General features: G+C 26.0%; 1 protein-coding gene across 1 annotated transcript; it reads left to right on the top strand.

Moving 5' to 3' along the window:
- The first annotated feature begins 7,249 nt into the window (after positions 1–7,249).
- Positions 7,250–7,892, top strand: LOC113557808. The gene is made up of 2 exons (XM_026963357.2): positions 7,250–7,445; positions 7,515–7,892. The coding sequence occupies exons 1-2, from the start codon at positions 7,375–7,377 to the stop codon at positions 7,804–7,806; spliced, it is 363 nt and encodes a 120-aa protein (XP_026819158.1). The 5' UTR covers positions 7,250–7,374; the 3' UTR covers positions 7,807–7,892.
- The last annotated feature ends 16,049 nt before the right edge of the window (positions 7,893–23,941 follow it).

Genomic DNA, 23,941 nt, shown 5'->3' with positions numbered 1-23,941 from the left:
GCCAACCGATCGGCAGGTCCCCGACAGAGATAACCGCCGTGATAACGCGCACGTCCGCCGCGACGTGAACGCCATTTTTTTTTTTTCACGTTTCAAATAAAACGCGTCGAAATTTAGACGGACGGGGCCCCCCCGATGATGGTTACATGCAATATCATTATGTAATATAAAAATTATTTTTTACGCACCGACGCACAGTGGTGTTATGCGACATCTCCCTTCCCCCGTACCACCCAACCCGTCCGCCGACGACCATATAATAATATTATTACTCATTAGTTATATATATTATTATCGTTTCTCTCCCCGCGGACCAGACGCTGTCTCTCTCGCATCATTGAAGAAACGCGCACCGAATATTACTGCCGTTCAGTGGCAACGCGAACATTTTATCCATAATGAGTTCAATAATATTAAAGCTATATCCACTCACCCGCACATGACGTTGAAACTCGCCCGTAATATACTTTATTTTATTGTAAAATTAAATTTAACATATTATTCTACATTATCTGCAATTGTCATTAATGTTTGACTCCTTAACTACAATTTTTCAATAATATAATATAGTAATAAATATACTCTAAACGCATACGACATACCAACATAATATTATTTCCTCTGATCCCTTAGATGAGTAGATATAGGTCGTGTAGACACCAGACACCTCGGTCTTGAAATTGGTATAAAAACCTGTAGGTTTTGAACTATGGATATGTGTCTAATATATATAGACATCTAGTATACCCAGTATGGGTGCCATATCTCAAGAGAGACACGAAAATTTGCTTATAATTAGTTGTGTAACGGGTGTTAATGGACCCGGTGTTGAGGTGGGTGGTAGCTGGCAGGTACTAGGTATACCACTATATGGAAAATTGTCATTTAGGTAGTATTTCAGATCTCGGATCATATATCGACACCACTGTAGATACGAGTGAAAAACACGACGGAAAACGAATTGTGCATAGTCATTAGTCTCTAATGTTTACAGACTAGTTTGGTTAGCTTTACATAATATAATATAAAGATTAAAGACATTGAAAACATTATTATACTTATTAAATATTCATACACGATACACGGTATTACGAAAAACCAAAAAAGCATAGTTAATATTATATGTCATAAAGTCAGAACCCACATGCAATGAACAATATTCCATTTGATTCGATTTTGAGAGACATAATCCCTCCGAAAGAGCAATATTTAATAATATTAAATTTATTTGATTTGATTTATTATATTAGACAGCTTATACATTCTTGTACATTGTTCAATTACAGTTTATATGTATACAATATACATAATAATTTATTGAAATATACATATATGTATTATTGTGAATTTATTTTTATTTTAAAACAATTCGTACATTTTTTTTAAAATTTATTATAAATTATTTTAAATTGGAGACATCTATCTGACTAATGATCTATTCATAGTTCATATATAATAGTTTAGTACTGCTATTTTAATTATACCATTATAATACTGCTTGTGCTAAGCTAAAATAGGATAACTCTATAGTCAACATGATTTATATATAGATACCTCCTAATATTATGTTTTATGTACAATTAACTTGTTTACAATTGAGTATTATATATAATCGTAAAGATTTTCTGCTACTTTCAAGCGTTACATTTATATGAATAAAAAACGGCAAAAACTATTATATGCGTTATGTGGCATGACCCGGTAGTAGTCTGCGGGTTTATTTTCATACCAATAGCGAGATAATACGTAATAGTGACGATTGTTCCATAATATTAAGCGTAAAATTGCTAATTTAAAAAGAAATCAAGTTTTTTTGTAATTTTTACTAAGAATACCACGGTTTTTGAAATGACAATTTTTTAGGTTTTTTTTTATCGTGGAACTTTTTATGTAAAAAGAGCAACTTTTGTTTTAAATACAATATTTCAGGTTCAATTTCTAAAAACACAGAAAAAATTATTGAAAATTCGTGCTCAATAGTTATACATCATAGATAAGTATGTACCAATGTACCTATATTGTGTACTTTATATAATTATAATAAATTATAATTTAGAAATGATGGTTTTATCACATTCACATACATACTACATTACATACACATACGAGACTACTGCAGGTCTGCAGCAGTATGTAGGTACAAGATATACCTGTTAACAATGAAATAATAACGTGTAAGATTGTTAATCAGAGAATATAGAAATCAAACTAACAGCCGGAGAAGTCTGCTGCTGCTGTATATAGACATATAGTAGTATTAAAATAGTACCTAAGTATCGAGTGTAAATCTGTGTCATTGAGTAGGTCGATAGGTATAGGGCACTGCAATGGATGTGTTAAATTTGATTTCAATATGATAAATCATACATTTATACCTACAGGAAATCAATTTTGAGCGTAGGTAGGTGACAAGCATATATTTCTAACTTTCTAAGGACATTATGTTATATGTATATTGTATACAGATATTTACATTGATATTTTATAGCCATTTATTTTTCTATAAGTATAGATAAATATTGAAAATGTAATAGATTAACTAATTTTTGTTAAAAACAAATAGCATATAATGTATATATAAATACGTAATATTATAATAATTGTTATAGATAATATTATTACTAGCCGCCAGCTGTTTTATCCTTCATAATATAAATAAATGTGAACATTCAATTATTAAAGAATTAAGTAATTAAATAATTACGGATAATATTTCTATACAATAATATATAATATATCAAAAATACATAATAATTGAATTATACATCATTATTTCTTAAAATTAACAAAATATTAAATTTAAAACTGTCATGATGACTTGTTGAAAAAGTATCCAACGAGGTGGACATTTTATTAACTATATAATATGTTTATATAGTTAAAGTACTTAAAAAAAAATGAATCGGAACCGGATTTTTTCAAAAAATATTGGATATCAAATAATTTTTTACTTTTAAAAAAATATGCATATTTTTTTTCCTTCACGAAGGAACACGAATACATAATAAATTGTGCTAATAAATATGTGAACAATCAATATTTCCACTTAATAAATCATATACAAATATCACATCCATCAATTGCTTTATAAGAAACAAGATATTTAGACCAATTGAATACTAAACAATATTATAAGTTCCTCTACGGATAAAGGTATATTAGTGATAAATTCTACTCTCTTTAAAAATATGTATTAAACAACTTGAAGATCATTGATACAGGCGTAAATTGGGGGGAGGACTTAGGGGGGCTTAGCCCCCTTCATTTTTAAAAAATTTTCAAGAAATTTAAGGTTATTTATTAGAGAGAATTATAAAATGTAAAACGTAATTCCTAATCAGGATATCCGATATGTATGTGTTATGCGAACGTTTAAGTTTCATGTACGAATTTTGTATAGTAAATTTGTAATAAAATTAAAATGATTGAGCTATACGTACATATTTTATAACGACAACGATAAAATAAGTTATGTATTATACGCCGTTAAATAAATCATTTTGAAGTTGTACATCTTATATAATAAAAGTTACAATATAACTGTAAAATTTATATGTAGGGATATGGGGGCGAAGCCCTCCGCGGGCCTGTTCTATGTTTATAATTTTAGCCCCCCCTTCTAACAAGGCAAATTTACGTCTATGATCATTGATATAAGTTGATACATTTTGTGATCAAATTATTGAGCCAAATTTTAAGAAAGAACATACAAGAGAATAATATAAGTTTTCGAGCAATAGAAATTATTAACATTTTTATTAATGAAATCAAGCATCTTAAATAATTTATTTTTAATATTAGCTTATGATTAATTTTAAGCGACCAACCAGGTTCAAAATGAATACTCAAATCTTTCATGAGAAAAACTCTGTTCAAATCATTATTGTTGATTTTATAATTAAAAATAATTTGTTTTTTGGACTGAGTAAAGGAAATAAACTTACATTCAATACTATTTAGAGGTAAATAATTAATTTTACACCGTGCAAAATAACAAATATTTATATCTGTTATATATAACAGTTCTTCTGCAAAAGTTCAGAGTCTGCGGTAATATTAATTGGACACTAAAGTTTAGCATCATCAGCGTAAACTGTAAAGTAATATATTTATAGAGTTTTTAAATTATTGAGGAAGGTCATTGATGAGGAGTAAAAATTAAACAATTATTATAAAGTAAATAAAACAATAATATTTCACTGGAACCGTGTATACTGTTTAATGCTTAATTTCATATTTCATATTTCTTTAGAATTTTTTAAAATGTCTATTAATTCACTGAAAACCGAAATGTCCATCGCTAAAAACTATACAAGTAATTCAGATATATGTTACTTCAAAAGAATTATACGTTGATAACTTAAAGCTTATTTTACAAGAAAATGTTTACCTAAACTTGTTTCATTTGTAATTTTGTGTACATTGGCTTTTACATTACCTGCAGTTAGTGCCCTCGCGTCTGAGAGAAGCTTCTCTACAAGTGCGACGTGCATTCACATGTATACGCCAGATAAAAATATAGTTACGGATAACGTCTATGTTATAAGATAGATTCAATCAGGTGCATATGTATTATGTTGTACACAGAAAAATGCGAGACAAAAAATATTAATGAAGAAATCATTCTTAAAAATAATATTATATCAATAATAAAATAAAATTATATGGTTTTGTAAACTAATTAATTTTGAAGTATTTATGTATAAATGTTATATTGTTATGCAATTATTGAAAAATATAAATATAGGGGTACGGGGGATGAAAACATCCGTAGGCGTATGGCCTGTTCTATGTTTATAATTTAGTCTCCATCCCTTTTAACAAGCCAAATAAACGCCTATGGTCAAATGTCATAATATATAACTTGTACTCACGGACTCGAAATCGTATAGAATGGTGTAAATATATGTTCATGGTATAAAAATAAATTAACGTTAATTGAAATATTTTAAAAATGTAATTGCGTATAGAGTGAATAATATTACATCAACGAAATGATGAAAAGTTCGAAGTCCTTATGAATGAAATGAAATTTTTTAAATGACAACAAAATAACTATTTAAGTTTAAGTTTAAATATCCAATTATATGAAAGTACATTACTATAGATGGCTCCTTTATAAGTCCTTAGTATTTTTTTATAAGTGGTTACCTAATTTATTTTATCTTATTTTATATTAATCTTATAAACATAATTTATGCTTATTGTAAAAATGTATTTATGGATTTTACAAATTATAAATTCAAAAAATATATACATCCAAATACCTATCTAATTTGGTATTAAATTGGTATCCAACTTATATAGTTATATGTCAGTGTTATTTTTCGTTTAAATATCGTTTATAAAAAGAATCTCTCCCCTCTACAAAAGTACTAACTATAGATACAATTAGCTACTATAAACTAGTTTTTGTTATATATACTTTTTCGAAGTAGAAGATTGAAGATTGTCGAAGCATTAATAGTTTATATTTATTTAATATTATTTACCTAATAGTATAATACACAGCTACTATGTTTTTTGTTTGATGACATTCCGATTTTTGATTAAATATGATATGTATATAATATATTTGATTTAATTAACCTGGAGTAAGGATACCTTATAATTTGTACGTTTTCTAACCAAACATCAGATTATTAGTCATTAATAATTACATTTACAAATCGTATATATTATTACTTTTTAATAGTACATAGGTATATGATACGATGTATCATTCAATCAATTGGAGTTTATATTACTTATTTGTCATTCTGTGCAATATCTTATTGGTATGATTTTCACGTAAAGGATTTAAATCATAGATGTGCGTAGGATTTTTAGTCTATTTCAACAAGAATATTATTAATCAGCCCGACAGAACAATAAACACTAAGCAGCCCACTTATTTATATCATTACGACATAGATAAAGCTAGCAAAAGGTGCACTAGGTAAAATATAAAAATGATGTAAGTAGGTACTCATATATTATGAATTTATGATAAAGTTAAATTGGGTTTAGTTTAATAGTTTTAAACTTTAATAACATACATAGCCTGTATAGGATATAGGTACAAATTGCTTATAACTTTAAATGAGTATCTGCTGTCTATATACACTCTATTAATGCGGGTTGTGCCTGTAATAAATATAATTATGTAGGTACAAGGTTTTGTCTGCTGTACAACTTGCAAATACGATCGTCAGTATATAAAATCCACTCCTCGCATTGACAGATAATTTAATAATTTATCATTCGATCAATCGATAACATTGAACATTCATATTTTAATTTAATTTTGAATTCAATAGTCTTGAAAATTATTTTAGTAATTTATGTAGGTACGCAGCTTTTTAAATATTCATTGGCCCGCTAAATCCAAAATAAATGGTCAAATGCAGCGAAAGTGCGAAAGTACAATATGTCGGTTATGATCGTTTTAGACTGCATTACATTAAATGGAAACGTCGGAAACGATACTTGTAAATACCAATTTACCTGTCTTAACGATGTTCAATATCATGCACTCATGTCGAATTAGATAATATGTATACATGTATTTGTGTATATTCTGCATCAAGTTTCGATATATAGTTGAAACCTATCAATAAATTCAATATCTCGAAAACATTCAAAATAGTCGAGATGTTGCCGAAATACATTGGTATACACGAGTGCAAGACTGAATTTATTAAATAGTTCTGAAAAAACTTCTTCATCGGTTAAAACATCCTTCATAATTTATTTAAATATGATATAATATGAATATTAGGTGTAAGACAAACATTATTTAGAATTATCATAGTTCTTGACTTTTTAAATAAAATGCATGCAATAAATATGCGATAAAGTAACAAACGTAATCTAAGTGTCCAAGTCAAACTATCTTTATTAGCCATTTAATTTTTAACTGAGCTTAAAATTTAAACCAATTTTAAGAATAATTTAAATTTAATTTTGGTCTAAACTAGACTGACACAGGTGTACGACTAAGAGTTTAGGACTTATAGTACAAATAGTACAATTTATTTAATAGTTGATATATATATAGTACAATTTTTTGTACAATTGGGCATGGGCAACCGGCCCTTAGGGTTAAGGCTTACATTTTGCCGCGATCTAGTGGCAAATATATAAGTTGTAAATAATATGCGATCACTAATTCAACAGGCAACAGCAGATGCAGTTGTAACAGCTGTTTTTCTTGTGAAAAGGACAAAGTGATAAGAAAAATCAGCGATATGAGTAAATTGCGATATTATCAAATATCAACATTGGTGAATCGTAATAATATTGTACGTTTGGACATCTAGAGTTGAAAATTACTCGAATTTTCAAACCCCGGGCAAGTGAGAGCAATTACTTTTATAAAACACAACTACAGTCATGTTGTCAAAACAGTTATGGAGATCGTTTGCCGCGAGGAACAAAATCGTAAACGGTTTATTAAAGCACAAGTAATGTTGTCATATTTTTTTTATAAATCAATTTAATGAGTAGTTAATAATTTTAACACTCGTTTTTAGTGAAAAGAAAACGCAGGTATTGTCGTTAGTCACTCGAAATGCATCCAGTAAAGATGTCGATATTGATGCAGAGTTAAATAAACCTGTGAAATACACAACAAGTCCTGCTCACGATTGGAAGGCACAACATTCTCGAATTGGAAGCAAGGCTGAATTTGGTCCATGGTATGAACCACATGCTGTCAGTCTTAGCTTAATTTTATTTATGATATATTTCTTTGTATTACGCGAAGAAAACGATCTTGATTTATTGCTGGACAAACCTTTGTCAGAAACATTAAAAAAGGATTAAATATTTTCTTATTTTAGAATTTTATTAGGTGCCTATGAATACATGTTAATTAGCCTAATAAATCATATTATGTACATTTGTTTTGATTTTCAGTAGTACATTTTTACATATGAATATGTCATAGGTTTATGAGAAATATACAAATTATGTAATTATTATAAAAACTAACATGTGTATGTATATTTTTTAAATATTTAAGCTTAATAAAATATTACTTGATGGATCAATCTGAAATAAAATTTATTGTAAATACCATTACTTAATGTTTTTATAGACGAGATTAAAGTATTGTACAATAACACATAAGACTACTATAAATTATAAAAATACTTTAAATGCTCTCTCAATATTAAAGTATTACACTTTAAGTATACATGCAAAATAGGTAAGGTCATTGGTAACTATGTAAATTCTTTTAAACATGTATATACTATTATTGATATTTTATTTTAGGTGTTTTTGCGCGGAAAAGAGCAATAATAACAATAAGTGTTATAGGTGTATAACTAAATAAATCATCAGATTTGATTTCTTACTATAAATTATATTTTATCTTATATATACTTAAAATGGGAGTATGACCAGTGATTACTAGTTATGATTGTAATATTATTGTTTATGATAGTAATAGTATAATTATCTTATGTATTTAATTTGTACATTTAACCGCAACATTGGTAGTAATGGAAAGAATGTTACCCTTTAGCACATTCTTGAATGGTTGTCGGAACTGAATTAAAGTGTAAACCTATGGTTTAGTACTGCCTTGTCAATAATCCCTTTGTACACTCATTATTGTGGTTAAGATTCTAAAAACTTCATCTATTATTTAAATATTATTTATTTTAATTACCAAAGTAGTAGTTTACCACAATAAATATTTACTGAAATGATTTTACCTTCAACGATACACTTTTAATCCAAACTTAAACAATCATTTTAATTCTAAACATAATATTATGGACAATCAAAAAAGTTGTTATGTACATAAAAACTTCATAGATTAGAACATAGTTAGTATTTTAATTTTTAATATTAGAATAAAAATAAAAAATAAAATGTTAATTATATATAAAACTAATGATAAAAGAATTTGTAAGAAATATTTTTTTATATTTTAAACCAAAAGCGTTAAAGCTAAAGCAATGGAAAAAAATATTAAGAATAATCACCATTATACTACCTTCTGTTTTACCGCCTACTGGTTTATACTAGTTAAGTATTAGACTATGTTATTTGTTATGTATTTTTTTTTTTTAAATTGAAATATTTTAAAATTTATCAATCATAGGTATCTCCTAATTACACAAGATGATCTTTATTTTATATGACTATGAATACAAAGTTTTACCCCTATCAAAACATTTGTATATTTATTAAATCTTATTTAAAAAATAAATGTTTCTAAAACTAAATTATTAAAATCCTTATTATGGGTGGTCTGAATATAACTTTATTCAACATCATTTTCTTTTTATCAAATAGTAATAATATATTAAATTCAGTTGTTTGTAATACGATTTACCCGGGATAAAACCACAGAATATGTCCTAGATTTTCATATTATATCCAATAGGCAATAATATACCTACTATGTTTATGATTATAAATTATGATACATCTATTACGGGAATACTGATTACAACCCAGTTCGTGTTTTTACCCTCGAAAATGTGTATTATTACAACCAATTTAGACAGTAACCACTAAATATTCATGTTGTATAGGGGCATAATTTTTGTATTAAAGAGGCGCTAAATTACTAAAAATGTATCACCAGACCAATTACTGTTAAGAATTTAAGATGATGTTGTACCAGCATGATGTGTTAACTTCACCTAATGCATAACAGTAAATTTTACGAAGAATTCATTTTACTTTATTTTTAATATTAGAGTGAATTCAGTGAATTAACTTGTTATACAATTTAAACTATTTAAAAATAAAAACATTATTTATTTGTTAATATTTTAATTTTGAAGCAAATTATGAACATACTTTAAGTTGCAAATCAGTTGTAATCATGCAAAGATTAAATAATTATTAATATTATTCAATTTTTTGGTAAAAGTCTAGTACCTATACAATCTATAACTTATGTACCTACCTATATCGTTAAACATAATTATTAATTATATTATGTCGAAAATATGACACCAAACTTTATTAAAAATTAATTTTAAGGAATAGGGATAGAAATATTATCTCGCTTTAAAATTCTTTATAAATTTTAAATGTCGTCAAAAATATTTATGACACCAAACTATCTAAGTATCTTTTCAAGGTTACGTTTTGGTGGCAGGATGTTAGGATTTCTTTCAAATTACATCTAGTTGATGAGAAGTGCTATTTTTCAATACATATACAAGAAGATTACTTATATATTTAAATTTAACAGATCTCAATAGTCTTTCTGTATTTTCGTGGGATCTGACATTTCCGGATAAATAAAAGATTTCAAGTTTTTAGTGAATGAATACATGTCTACTGTTTGGAATGTCTATCTAAATTCTATACTAAATTCTAAGTATAGAAAATTCATTACACTTTTTATCATAGTTGGAAAAAATAGAATATTTATCCTAAACTAGTTATTATTGACGAAATCGATTTTGTTTTTCCGCCATAATTCAAAATGAAAAACCATATAAACTTAACATTTTAATTGAATATTTATAGACATAATAAAATTTTCAAAATAGCTTGGTTGTCTTTGTGGTATTTTTAAACATTAACATTTTTTTTTCTTAATTTATCGAAAGTATAGTAATAATTTTTTTTAAATAAGCGTTTGAAATTCAAATTTTATTGAAAGAACGTCTTGTTGAGAATCGATTTTCGTATAATTGAAATATAATTATTAATATCTATACCTTATTACCTTAAGAGTTTAGATGCAATTGAATATACGTGATATATTTTCTTGTTTTCACTTTTAACCTTCTATCATCAACTGTCAAGTTCTCGTAATAAAACAATTCTATTGAAAAATTAAAAACTCATGCGCGTATTGTATAAAAAGATGTGCTATATTTTTAAATGTACTGAAATAGGTCCAAAAACGGATTCATCAAGTTCAATTGAGAATATGGCACACGAATACTCGATGTCTATTTAATATATTTTAATTTCGGAGTAGGTAGTAGGTACCTAACCTAAGATTTGTATTTAAAAATTTATAAATGAATTATAGGTATACTTACTAATCCTAAGTAATAACTAAAGATTTTTTATTAAAATTAGAATGTAAAATAACTATGCTATTTATTATTATTATATGTTTAAAATGTTGTTATATTATTGATAAAAATACCCTTAAACTTAAAAAATGAAGAAAAATTATTTATATTTTTTAATTAAATAAACAATTTTGTTTTATAAATGCTTTTCCTTTGTATTAAATATAATTTTCTAATATATTTGCAGGTATTTTAAATTTCAACGTATATTTTACAACTGTTTCAGCTTTTAAATTGGCTCTAATAACAATCTATTACCTAACTGAAAAAAAAACCAATCAACAACAGTGGTTGGGATAAATTTGGAGTTAATCCTCTCCCAAATATTTATATTCATTTTAGGGACAAATATATTAAAAATCGTAAATTTTATGTTTAATCTGATCCTTACACAAAACTTCATATTATGTGTACTAATTAAATTTTAGTTGTTTTATAGATACTTTGAAATTTACAATTTTAATTAATAATTTCTTATTGTACCTATCTAGATTACATTATATAACATGTAACTGGAATATTTATATCGATACAATTTATATTTTGCATTAAGGCTTTCTTTCATTGTGTTCTACTTTTATCTTTGATTAAACTCAGTATACTTTCAATTAGGATGTGACGCATTTCCTAAAGCGCATCGTTGAAAAAAATTAAATATAGTTGTTGCAAATTTCAGATTATCCATGATCTGAATAAATAACCTGCAATCCGTTCGGTATAAATAATCGATGGTTCGTGTTCAGCTGACAGCTGTTATAGTTACTATATAACTATAGAAGTTAGTAAGTAAAATTATTTATTTTTAATAATTTTTGAACACATTTTTTTAATAGGTAAGTACTTATATACTTTGTGCAAGTAGTGTCTAGAATACGTAAATTACCTAACCACTTCAATGACTACGACTGCTCTGTATTTTTCACTGTTGATATGTGCTTAAAACTTTTCGAAACTCCGCATTGCTTGGTAATTAATATAGGTAATATTTCAATTATTAATTATTTTCTTAGAATCTGTTATCTGTTATTAGGTATTATCTGGATTTAATTACCTGTTAATGTAAAATGTAAATTTAGTAAAATTGATTTTTTAGAATTATATTTTATCATTATTATGATATAATTTAAATTTATTGAAAAACTTCACTTAGTATTTCGATCGCTAGGTAATGTTAATTTTTTGGACAGTGACAGTATATTAAAGCTTAAAAGTTAGCTTCTGCCCTCTTTGTACCTATGTTAAAAGTTGAAAATATATCATTTATTTATGTTTTAATGTTTTTGAAACAAAAAATAGGCGAAAACAATTAAACTTACATCACATATCTAAGTATAATTTTAACATAATCTTGAAAATTTAAAAAGAATAATACATTACTATATAATGTTGTTCTGAAGTGAAAGAAGTGAGACGAGTGCCTAAATTAGGAATCGTTAACCGGACAGCTTTTTTACTATTTATTATTAGTTTTCTTTTTATTAATTTTGTGAGATCATGGATAGCTTTTTTCAAATATGACTACTGAACATTTTTAGTTTCTAATTTAATTTGGTGTTCTATAGTTAAGATTAATATAACAGTTTGTTGATATATATCTATTCTAATGTTATAACGGAACATGTAAAAGAACCAACTAGATAGTAGAAGTGTAGATAAACACAGTGATACATGTATATGTAAAAAATAAATTCGGTGGAGGGAGTTAAAAATCATAATCTATATAAATCACAATATATAAGTAATACAATTTTTCATAAGTCACTAGAATGATGTGTTGTGGGAGGAGGTGGATGATTGAACCTGTAGATAGATCCTTAATACAATAATACGTACATAGATATAAATATGTAATATAATATATTCTAGATTTATATTTTATTATAGTACCTAGTCATACAGACATATAGTTCATCGTAATTTTAAGGTAATTAATTCTTCTGTATAAATATATTATATACTCTATATTTACGTTATAATAATATGCATCAGCAAATTAATAAGTTATTATTATTATAATTACTATCTACATAAAATGTCATTTTTGTTCCTGTTTACTAAGTCAATGTCGATAACCTTTCGGCGCAAGGAATATAAAATTGTATGGCAATTGACAGAACCTTGTCCATGATAAAATACAATGATATGCATGACAGAAAAATTTCCGGTTTCCTATTAATACTAAATAGTTAAGAGCATGCGTATCAATGAAAACAAATTATCGTATCAGAACAGTCTTTATTATTTTTCGAGCCAATCATACATATCGTACGTTCATACATGTATAAATATTTTTTCTGTTTTAAAAAAAAGTGAATTGACTTGCCACCTGTAGTTCTATGGTAAAAAAATTAGATGAGATCACAGGTCATATTATACAGCATAATATTATATTGGATAGATGTGTGTATGATGTTTTTATAGTTTTTTTTTACCATAGGTACTGTGATTTATACTTCCTATTTAACTTCCGATATTGTGTGAGGAAGTGTGATTGTTTCATTATAAAAAAAAATTGAAAAAAATTTACCTAATAATAATATATTAATTTGTCCATCAATATGTATATTCTAGTGTAGTTAAATACAAAAAATAAATATAACAATTTTTTTGATTTACTTAATAACTAATACGATATTAGGAATAAACGGATATTTTAGTCACTTATAAGTTGGTAGTATAAAATAATAAATTATTATATTGCATGTTTAATAAAATTTATTGACTCAACAATTTTATTATTTTGTAACAAATTTAAATTATGTAATTTCATAAGAAATGAAAAGAAAAAATGAAAAAAAAAAATTATAAATGACTAAATGAGGTATTTGAACGGACGACTATATTTATCGATTAGAAATTATATTTATCTGTAAATTCAATTAAATTATCTCGAACATGATTGTTATTATTAAGAGAAAAATAAATATCAATAGAAAAGAAAGATCCGTAAGAGGTTCGCAATGAATAATAAGTAGTTAATAACAAACTGTATAGACGCACACACGGAGACTTATTTACCCCAGAGCTATTAGGTAAGTTGTAACAATTATTATACAACACGTGCAAGGTCTTTATTTCAGTTGCGTTAGTTGCATAATAAATTAGGTTGGAGTTTATATGAACTAAGTGACCGCCACAGTAAGGTCTTTCATATGTGGTCCTACATTATTCCCGCGAGTCCTAAGGAAATTATTGCCATTTGCTCCATTTCTGGCCTACAATACTATATTTTATCGTTATCGACGATTGTAAACCCTAAACAATTGAAAAATTCTTATAATATTTAGACTTCGTCCACGGTTAAATACGTGTATTTGGAGGTTGGAAGGTGCCTAAACGGCGCTGCGTTTATCATAATTTATCACGTGTCGAATAAAAATACAAAAATATTTATGAGTTGACAGTCAACCGTTGACTGTCGTAGGACACTATTTATGTCAAAATCTATTTGTTAAAATTAATTGTACAACATGCATTTAAGTATATTTCAGAACAAATATATATATATAAGCCACTGACTATAAGGTCTTAAGAAATTGTTGATATATGTTGGTCGATGTTTATGTTTGTTAAGGGTGCAGTTTACAATCGCATTCCCTATCGACAATCAGAAACAAAGCACATGTTTATACATAATGTCCTTTTTGATTGAGATAATAATTTGGGCAAGGCTTACATAATAAAAGGTCATTTGGGCGCAGTGTACATATTAGTATATTATATACAACAACAAACAAATAAAATAATAACGAAATTCGATTTTGAGTGAAGTAACACTAATTTTTTTCATGGATTTTTAAGGATTTAACAGGCGTTGATAATAATAAGCTAAGACTTGAAAAATAATAATATAATAATTGGAGTTGTAATTAATTATTTATACATTCTATTAATTTTTAAAAATCTAGATGTTCATTATTCATACTTGGCAATTGCCGTGGAAAAATGACGAACGCACTCAGTAAAATGCGTTTGATTATTATGATTTGTCATTGGTTTCAGATTCGATAATCGATACGAGTTCTAGTAAGTATCATCACTCATCAATACTTGTGTTTAGTGTATTATAAATGTTTGTTTACTTTTTAGCATGACTCTTTTGACATTCTATACATTGAATAAACATTATCTTGTATAATAATAAATTCATCGGATAAAAACGATACGAAAAAAGTCTGGTATACACGTATGTATGTATTGCCTGCCAAATATAGGTAGGTGACCTTTTTTTGACGTAACAATTTTATTTTAGGACGGATTAAGGTATATGATTTTTAAAAAAGTCTAGCGAATGATATAAAACGATGGTCCATCATGATGGACGTATACGAGAACAAGTTCAACTTATTTAATTACTTAGCTTTCGCCCAAGTTAAAATTTAAAATTTAATATAGGTACCTGACTGCTATAGACTATAAACTTAGTTTCTATATTCTATTAATTAGATTTAATTTATTTATGTAAGGAAATTTGAGTATTAAGGGATTAATTATCTAATGTGGAAGGCTATTCGTGTGTACCCAAAATCTGTAGTGAACGTATAGTTTAAACTTTGTGTAGATGTTTTGCTAAGTACTAAACATGGAGTAAGTCATTTTTATTTTGTTAATAGTAAATATTATGTATGGTGTGTGTGTTTACAATCCACTAAAAATAATGAAATTATATTATGTACATGGTTTCTCAAAATAAATAATACTTAAAGTTAAAATAGGTAAATTATATAAAATGTTAAATCACCTGCAGTTATAATAGTTTTTATCGTATTCTACATAAAATCATAATTTTGTTCGAAACGGAATAGTTATAATAATAAAACAAATAGATTCTCAGTGGAGAGTGCTTATTATAAACAAATAATTTATTTTTATACGGATATCCTTGACATCATCACTGTAAGACAATTTAAATACAAGAACATTCTTGATTGTTAAAATTATAAATTTTTGTGTGAGATATAAAATATATAAATATTTTTATAGTTGGTAATTTTGCAGGGAAACATAACTCATTTTACTTTAATATTTTATTAAGGAGAATGATAAAGATCTCAGATCTAAGTGATATAATAAATATATCAAGTTATTTTTATAAACTATATGAAGGTCCTATACTTCTACAGACCATTAATAATTGAGTGTTTTGGTTTTTCATACTGTATACAATCAATTTGAGCATTGTGTATGACTTGCAAACATACATATATGCATAACCAATCGTGTTAGTTTTGGTATCTAGTTGAATAGTGATTTTACGTATCTATGCAATATGCATTTTTATAAATTTTTTTATAAGTTTTATGTTTTGATAAAATGATATTATGTGTAAATTTATTTTATCATGCACTTTTTGGGACAATAAAAGTGCACCAACATTTTAACATACAAACGTAGGTACATTGTATATTATGTAAAGGATTATTAATAAAATGTATAATAAATGTACGATTAAGAACAATAAATAATTGAGCATTGTTCAATCTTTCTTAATCAGTTATGTAAAAAACAATATTGTATTTAATTCTATTAAAAAAATGTTTCTACTAATTTACTATAATTAGTATTTACAATTTTTTAAAAACAACAAGTTTTAGTAATGAGGAAATTTATTGGAATAGTTATAGGAAAATAACATTTACTTTTAGAATATCAATCATTAAATTTGTATTTTTTAATAGATACCTGCAGCAATAGTAAACAATGCAACATATATATATACATACACACAATAATAATACAATTTAATTTTAAGTCTAAATATTTTTTTATTGACCATATATGATATGATTACTATTATTACGTATTATCTAAAATATTTATTTTATAATAATTAATAACTTACTAAAAAAAACCATTACTCATAATAATATTTTTATCATTACATATTACAATTTAGAAAAATATTTTCCTTTTACTTTTTTTATTAATTCAATGACGTTTTTGTAAGTGCTTTTAGAACGTTAATTTATTTTTAAACACTAAACTAATTTTATTATTGGCATATTGCAAGTTGAAACTCAAAAATATCTTACAAATTACGGATAAAAATTAATTAATATATAATACAATATTAACGTATAAATGTATAAAAAATGTTTATTGTTGAGTATGGTATTATAGTAGGACAAGTATTATTGTATTATATAATTTATAATCGTATACAAATTTACTTTGTAAAATTGATTTGAACAACTCTAATAAGAGTCATCCGTAAATCAACTTTTATCATTTATAAGGAATTTCTGTATTATATGTTTGCAAAGAATATGTCTTTGTATGTAGCCATGTAGGTTCTAATTTTCTTTTATAAGATAACAATACATAAATAAAAAATTTATACATTATTCTATTTAAAAATAATACAATAATATTATTTTAAACTCAGTATCATAACTGTAAAAAGTCCCGGTCATAAATTGATTACAAATGAGTTGAACATATTTCAAAAATAATCAATTGATAGAAAATCTTCTAGATCTTATTTGTTATAAGACAAAAAATAATTGTTCGAATTTTGGTAGGTAGCTATTATTTATTGTTCAAATTTTAATGATTTAAACTTCATCTATGTTGACATTCATACTATAAGATCAATTTCGTTACTTTTTTATTAATTTTTAAATGCCGACGCTGAAGAAAATATGTAAAATATACTGAATGATGTAACATGCATGTTTACCCCACTATTTATCTATATTTAATTTATTAAAATTTTAATTATTGGAAATTTCAAGTAAATTTTATCTACGGGGCATAAACAGTTTGGGCAAATTGACCTAAGGCATGGTCTGTTTGGGTGAATAAATATATACCGTTTATTTATTCAACTAAAACTACCGTTTGGATGGTGTAAAAATGTTTATAATATATACTCAACAATTAATTAAACAAAATTATATAAAATATAAATAACTAATAATGAGTTATATTAAAAAAAAAATATATATTGTTATGGATATTAATAATATTATTATTTATAAGCCGAGTAGTTAGTAATTTACAGTCAAAAAATTAAAATAATAAAATAAAATTACATAATATAATATAATTAGTAGTTTTTAAAGCAATCTATTAGTCTGATATTTTAAACCTAAACATTTTATGTATTCTAATTGGTTACTATCCCCTATTTTATATTTATTCCATTTTTCTTGTACAAACTCTTTTTTTTTTATAATTTCTTTTCGTTGAACGTTAGGAATATTTTTTGAAATGGAATTGATTTTAATCATATTTTCAGTTTAGATTTCTATTTTCTAATAATACTGCAATGACTTGATGTACATGAGGGTGTGGTGTGTAGAACTATTAATTAAAGTTGGAATGAAATGGCTCTGGTTCATTTATGGTTTTGATATGGTCAAATATTGGTGATGACGCCCATAAATGAGGGAGGAACTCTGAATTTTCGTCTATGTATGTGCCCAAGATATAATCGGCAAATTGAATACATTCATTGTCAACTGGCATAATTGATAACAACTTTGTAAATGCATCTCCTACTTCGGCTGTTGGCAAAAATGATAGACCGAAAAAAAAATTTGAGCCACAATCCGACTTCAGAATCCTTAATTAAATAGGGTTTCGATAATTTTGTATGTTTTACTATTTGCATATACCAATTTATTTTCGATAATAAAGATTAATAATGATTAGCAATAATATCATCCGTATCTGTCACCAGGTTTTTACCTCACACAGGTAAAAATATTTTCACTCGCCCAAACGACCACTGCCCATTTAAGGATCAAGTATTTTTTTATTTTGATTTTGATGCCATTCAAAGAGTGTCGGGTGTTGATACAAATTAAATTTTTTCAAATGAGGCAATATTATTACAAATTTTTTTTACTGTACATTTTTATTATTTTTGTTTGAAAATTCTGATGTATCTAAATCGAATTTTAAACGAGTAGTTTTCGGAGTTATTAATACAAATTATAATACTCCTTAAAAATGATTTTACAATAGTATATAACAAATGTAATATTGGTTTTAGTATTCTAATACATATTTGTCATAGGCCCTAGTCCTAGTTCATACAAATTGTATAATACTGATAGAATAATATTAATTAGGCACCTACTCAAGTTATAAAATAATTATTGTCTTTGCATTGTCCAAACTCATTTTATCACGTAACTTCTATTCTTAATATACTTTTAAATAACTCTAGTAAATAAAAAAAATCTATCAATAATGAATACACTCAAAATTGAGATGAGCATGCTCGACGAACAACTTTATACTTTAGTATAATCTGTATTCTATAAATTATATTGCACTATTTAATGAATATTGTTGATACCTTAGTACGTATTTCACGAGACGTAGTTATTGAAATTTTATTTACTTGGTTTTCCGTTATATGCAATTATTTGTATTAAATTGAATTAGGTTTATGGTTATGTTCAACAATGGTTTAAAATGTAGTTTTTGTCTTCATTCAATCGTGTCCCACTTAATTCTTTCATAAAAATACTTATTTTGATTACATGCCCGTTACGACCTTATAAATATTTTGTTTATAAATACACCATATATATTATATATATATATATAATTTAAGTACAATTTAAATGATACATTTTTCACCATAACATGACGCTGATCAATTTTTATTTCGTCCGCATAACTTATAATAATAGGTAGTAGGTACACCAGCTCAAATTTATGACGCACACTCACACACTTAATAGTACAAACTAGTTGTACTTCATAAATAATATATTAATATATGATGTTCAATGAATGTAATTATCGTTATCTTATAATAAATAGGTAGTTTTATTTTTATTATTATCACGTGGATAAGAAAATAGTGAATACTATCCAATGAAAAATCCAATATACGAATTCGATATTTCTAAATACATTTCATTTATTGAAATCCGATATTTATTTATAGATATACACTAAAACCTTAAAAACAAAATAAATATAATTTTGTACCTAATTATAATTTTTAGCATATAATATAATTATATGACCATGAATTTAAAGTATAATAGGTATGTAATACTACTAATACTATAACGTGTAGTATACAAGTATACTTGTATATTATATAAAACATAGATAATATATCATAAATGTATTATTATTTATTATTATAAGTAATTTGTATTTTAGAAGATCAAAGTATTACATAAGTAACTTATATAGTATATGTCTATATGATAAGTACCTATACACCTACCTAAAAACAATAAATTATTTGAATAATTTTTTCATTGTTCATGCTGTAATACGGTTACCTATATAGTAAATTTCCTTGAGTTATTAGATGTGACAAATAAAAATGTTAAAAACGTGACTTGTACTGAGAGGCTTCACCGGTAGCATACCAATAATTACGGTGTACCTACTATAATAATGCAACCTGAATTTCTTCTATGACAGCTTACTGTCTTACTTCTAGAGTATATACTGGGATATGTATCGAGTATGGGTTAACCATATGAATTTAACTTCTTCTGACAGAATATCTAATTGAGAACCTAATGCGTGTAATAATTTTAGTAATGACAGTATATATATCGTCTAAAATATTACATTTGTCTACATTTTAATAAAACCTTTAAATTTAACAAATTTTTAATTATGATTTACGTTTATTTTATAGAGTAGGTATTTGTAAATGAATCATTAAACAAATGGGAACAAAAAAATTCAGATATATTTTATCCAATAAAAGCATGTGTTGTTCAAACAAAAAAAAAATTGACAATTTTTAGTTAGCAGGTACTAGGTATGCAATTAAGTAAATTATTAAAAAATTGTATTTTTCAAAGTGTTTTCCTCATTACATTACAAAATAAATGTAACTACAAATTAAACAATAACAATAAATAATATACTTGATAATATCTATAGTGTGTAATTAGCTACAAATAGACGTATGATTATTGTGGTCCGAGTAAATACTAATCACGTACCTGTAATCTCTGCGTTGACGAAATTTTTATTTTTTATTTTAATCTATCTCTGACTATGCTTTATACACACTTCTCTGCAATTCATAGAAACACATATTAGGTATATGATTATTTAAAAAGGGACGTGATGTTTTTAAAAATGTATCGAGAAATGTATCTAATAGGTAATTTTTTTCATTATATTTTGAATCGTACGAGGTAAATAACAAATGCGCGTTAAGGCTTTAGAATGTTTACGCGTTATGTGTGTATTTCGTAAGATAATATAAATTCATTGACATCACGCGTTAAACGTGACCGCAGCAATAATAAACACGAGAAGAAATTGGCTACCCATTGCGGAAGTACAGTAAGTGATGTTAAAAACAAACAGCCGAAAATCCGAAAAAGGTTGTGTTTAAATATGCGAGAAATGCGAGCATTTTAAACGGCAGAAGGTTTATATAATATAGCTAAGCCGAGTCAACGCGTTATTGCGCGTCATAGCTGATGGTCCATAGGCACTTAACACTCTTATTTTCAATTTCCCCACGGTTCAGATTGATGCATGGCAGCCTATAGCTGGTTCTCAATAAACAACGCAAATATTATATCGTGTACGCACCATGAACAGTAAGTCATTATCTAATACATTTTTGATATTTTGTTTTGTTTTTTTAGCCATTGTTAATGGTGTTTTCACAGTGTCTATGTGTATTTATTATATTATATAACGTTTAGCGCATTTGGAATGTGTAAAAAACATCAGAAACAAATATCTAGGCGGTTAGGTACTATTGTACTATTGTTTATTGTGTATATTATGCCAACAATTTGTTTCGTTTTATGACATGGTTATTAATTTTATTCAGAGGTTGGCATAGTTAATGAAAATTATTGACTTAAGTTAATTAAGGCATGTAAACATTTAGAAGTCATATGAGTTGATAGTTGACAGACAATATGTAGTTGATTTTTAGTGACGAAAAAATATACAATGAAGTTAAAAAGAAGTTGATTTTTTTTTAATATCATCTGTTCTAGGGGTGCCATTTTAATGAAAACTCTGGGAGTTATGAAGCTTCCTATTTTTCAAGTTTGTCTTATGGCTGTGGATTACCCGATGAGCAGGTTTACCATAAAATAAAATTTTTAATTAGACAGTGTTAATGCCAAACCTTTGATTTTATTTAGCAATATATTGTATATTAAGGTACACGACAATATTAGAGTGGAAATTCGATCGTTGACATCATAATTAATAGGTATATATTTTACTATGATAGCAATACGGCTTTATAATACTATATATATATATATTACACAAATAGAATATATGAATAATATAATCATATTGTAATTTATTATTGCCTATAAAATGCTATTTTTATCCAAAGTAACATTACTAAATTACAGTTATATGAATATCATTACATTTTGATAGGTACCTATAAGTTCAAGACATCTTTTGGTGGCAGTGTGGAGGAATTTGTAGATCATAAATTATAATAGTAGAATATAGTTTTTATCACAGTTATCCAAAAATAGTTTTTGATACACGAATTTAAATAAACCTTATTTATTATATGCGCACCCGCATAGTTTAAAGTTTTTGTGTAATACATTTTGTAATTCATAAAATTTACATAATATCACCGATGTGGTGATATGCCATGAGAAAATTCCAAATACACCACTGATGTCTTCAACTTGTCAAAGAAATTAACTTAATTTGACAAGGCATATTAATGCTTTTTTTTCCTTTTTCATTTTTGGTCCTTGGTTGATTCAGTTTAATGTTCAGCATGATTGCATAAAGTAACCTTGAACACTTCCATGCCAATATAAATAGAATCTTCCTTCACGCACATACAGAGTGATGTATATATATACACCACACGGCACACACATTAGCACAAACACCTGGATGAGTTTATAGTATATTTTGTTTTTATTATTCTAATGTATGTAGATACGTGAATTCATGAGTAATTATTAAAAACAAATTGCCGATATATTCAATTATTTTTAGAAAATATATTTTTTCTCCGTTAATTTATATCAGAGTTAGAATGGCTAGATTCCATATCGTCTATAAATAGTTAACACATCATCATATTAAATATGGAAAAAATTATTGTATTTATAAGATAATAAATAATAATTGTATGGACTAAAGTAACAATGTTATGCGAATATAATTTACTTTGACACAATTTTTTTAAACTATTTTTCGGTTTTGGAAAAAAGTAGTTTTAACTTTTAATTATATATAAAAATAAAAATAGAAATATATGTATTAAATTACTCTTTTAGAAAAATATTTAAAAAAAAAAGTATCAGCATGCCTTACAATGACTGCCTATATTACTCGTCTATAACGTCGGAAATAATCGGAAAGATTTTGCATGTAGATTAGTCCTAGAACAAGACACGCGCTTATATGATTTATGACATTAAAACGTTCAATTTATTTTCACGCAATAGTGCATGTAGTATTATGTACTCGTATTGTATACAAGCGATTAAAATCGTGTAGATCTTAGATGTATATAAGTTTACGGGGTGGCATGGCATGCAGGATGCAGCCACTATAATATAAGTTATTGAACGTCATTTTTAAGTGTATAATATTATAAAGCAAACGTATATAGGATAGCAAATCTGAATAATAGTATCGGCTGAATTGAAACATGAGTCATGACAACGTTTATGGTGTATTTTATATAGATTATAAATACAATATTATACATTAAAAAACGATTAGGAATCTCAATAAAGCCGATGAGGTACAAGGCATATTATGCTATTTATGGGTACCTACTACCTATTTTAATGTTTCTTATGATATAATTTTACCATATTTTTTCAATACAAATTTAAAAGTAAAAACACGCGCTTTGTTTAATTAAAAATTGAATAAAATAGAATTATTAGTTTATGAAATTTATATTATGCTACAACAATTATAATAATTGT

This window comes from Rhopalosiphum maidis, chromosome 1, assembly GCF_003676215.2.
Source record: "Rhopalosiphum maidis isolate BTI-1 chromosome 1, ASM367621v3, whole genome shotgun sequence".
Lineage (NCBI taxonomy): Eukaryota > Metazoa > Arthropoda > Insecta > Hemiptera > Aphididae > Rhopalosiphum > Rhopalosiphum maidis.
Note: the sequence above shows the minus strand (reverse complement) of the source record. Positions and strands in the feature narration are given on the sequence as shown.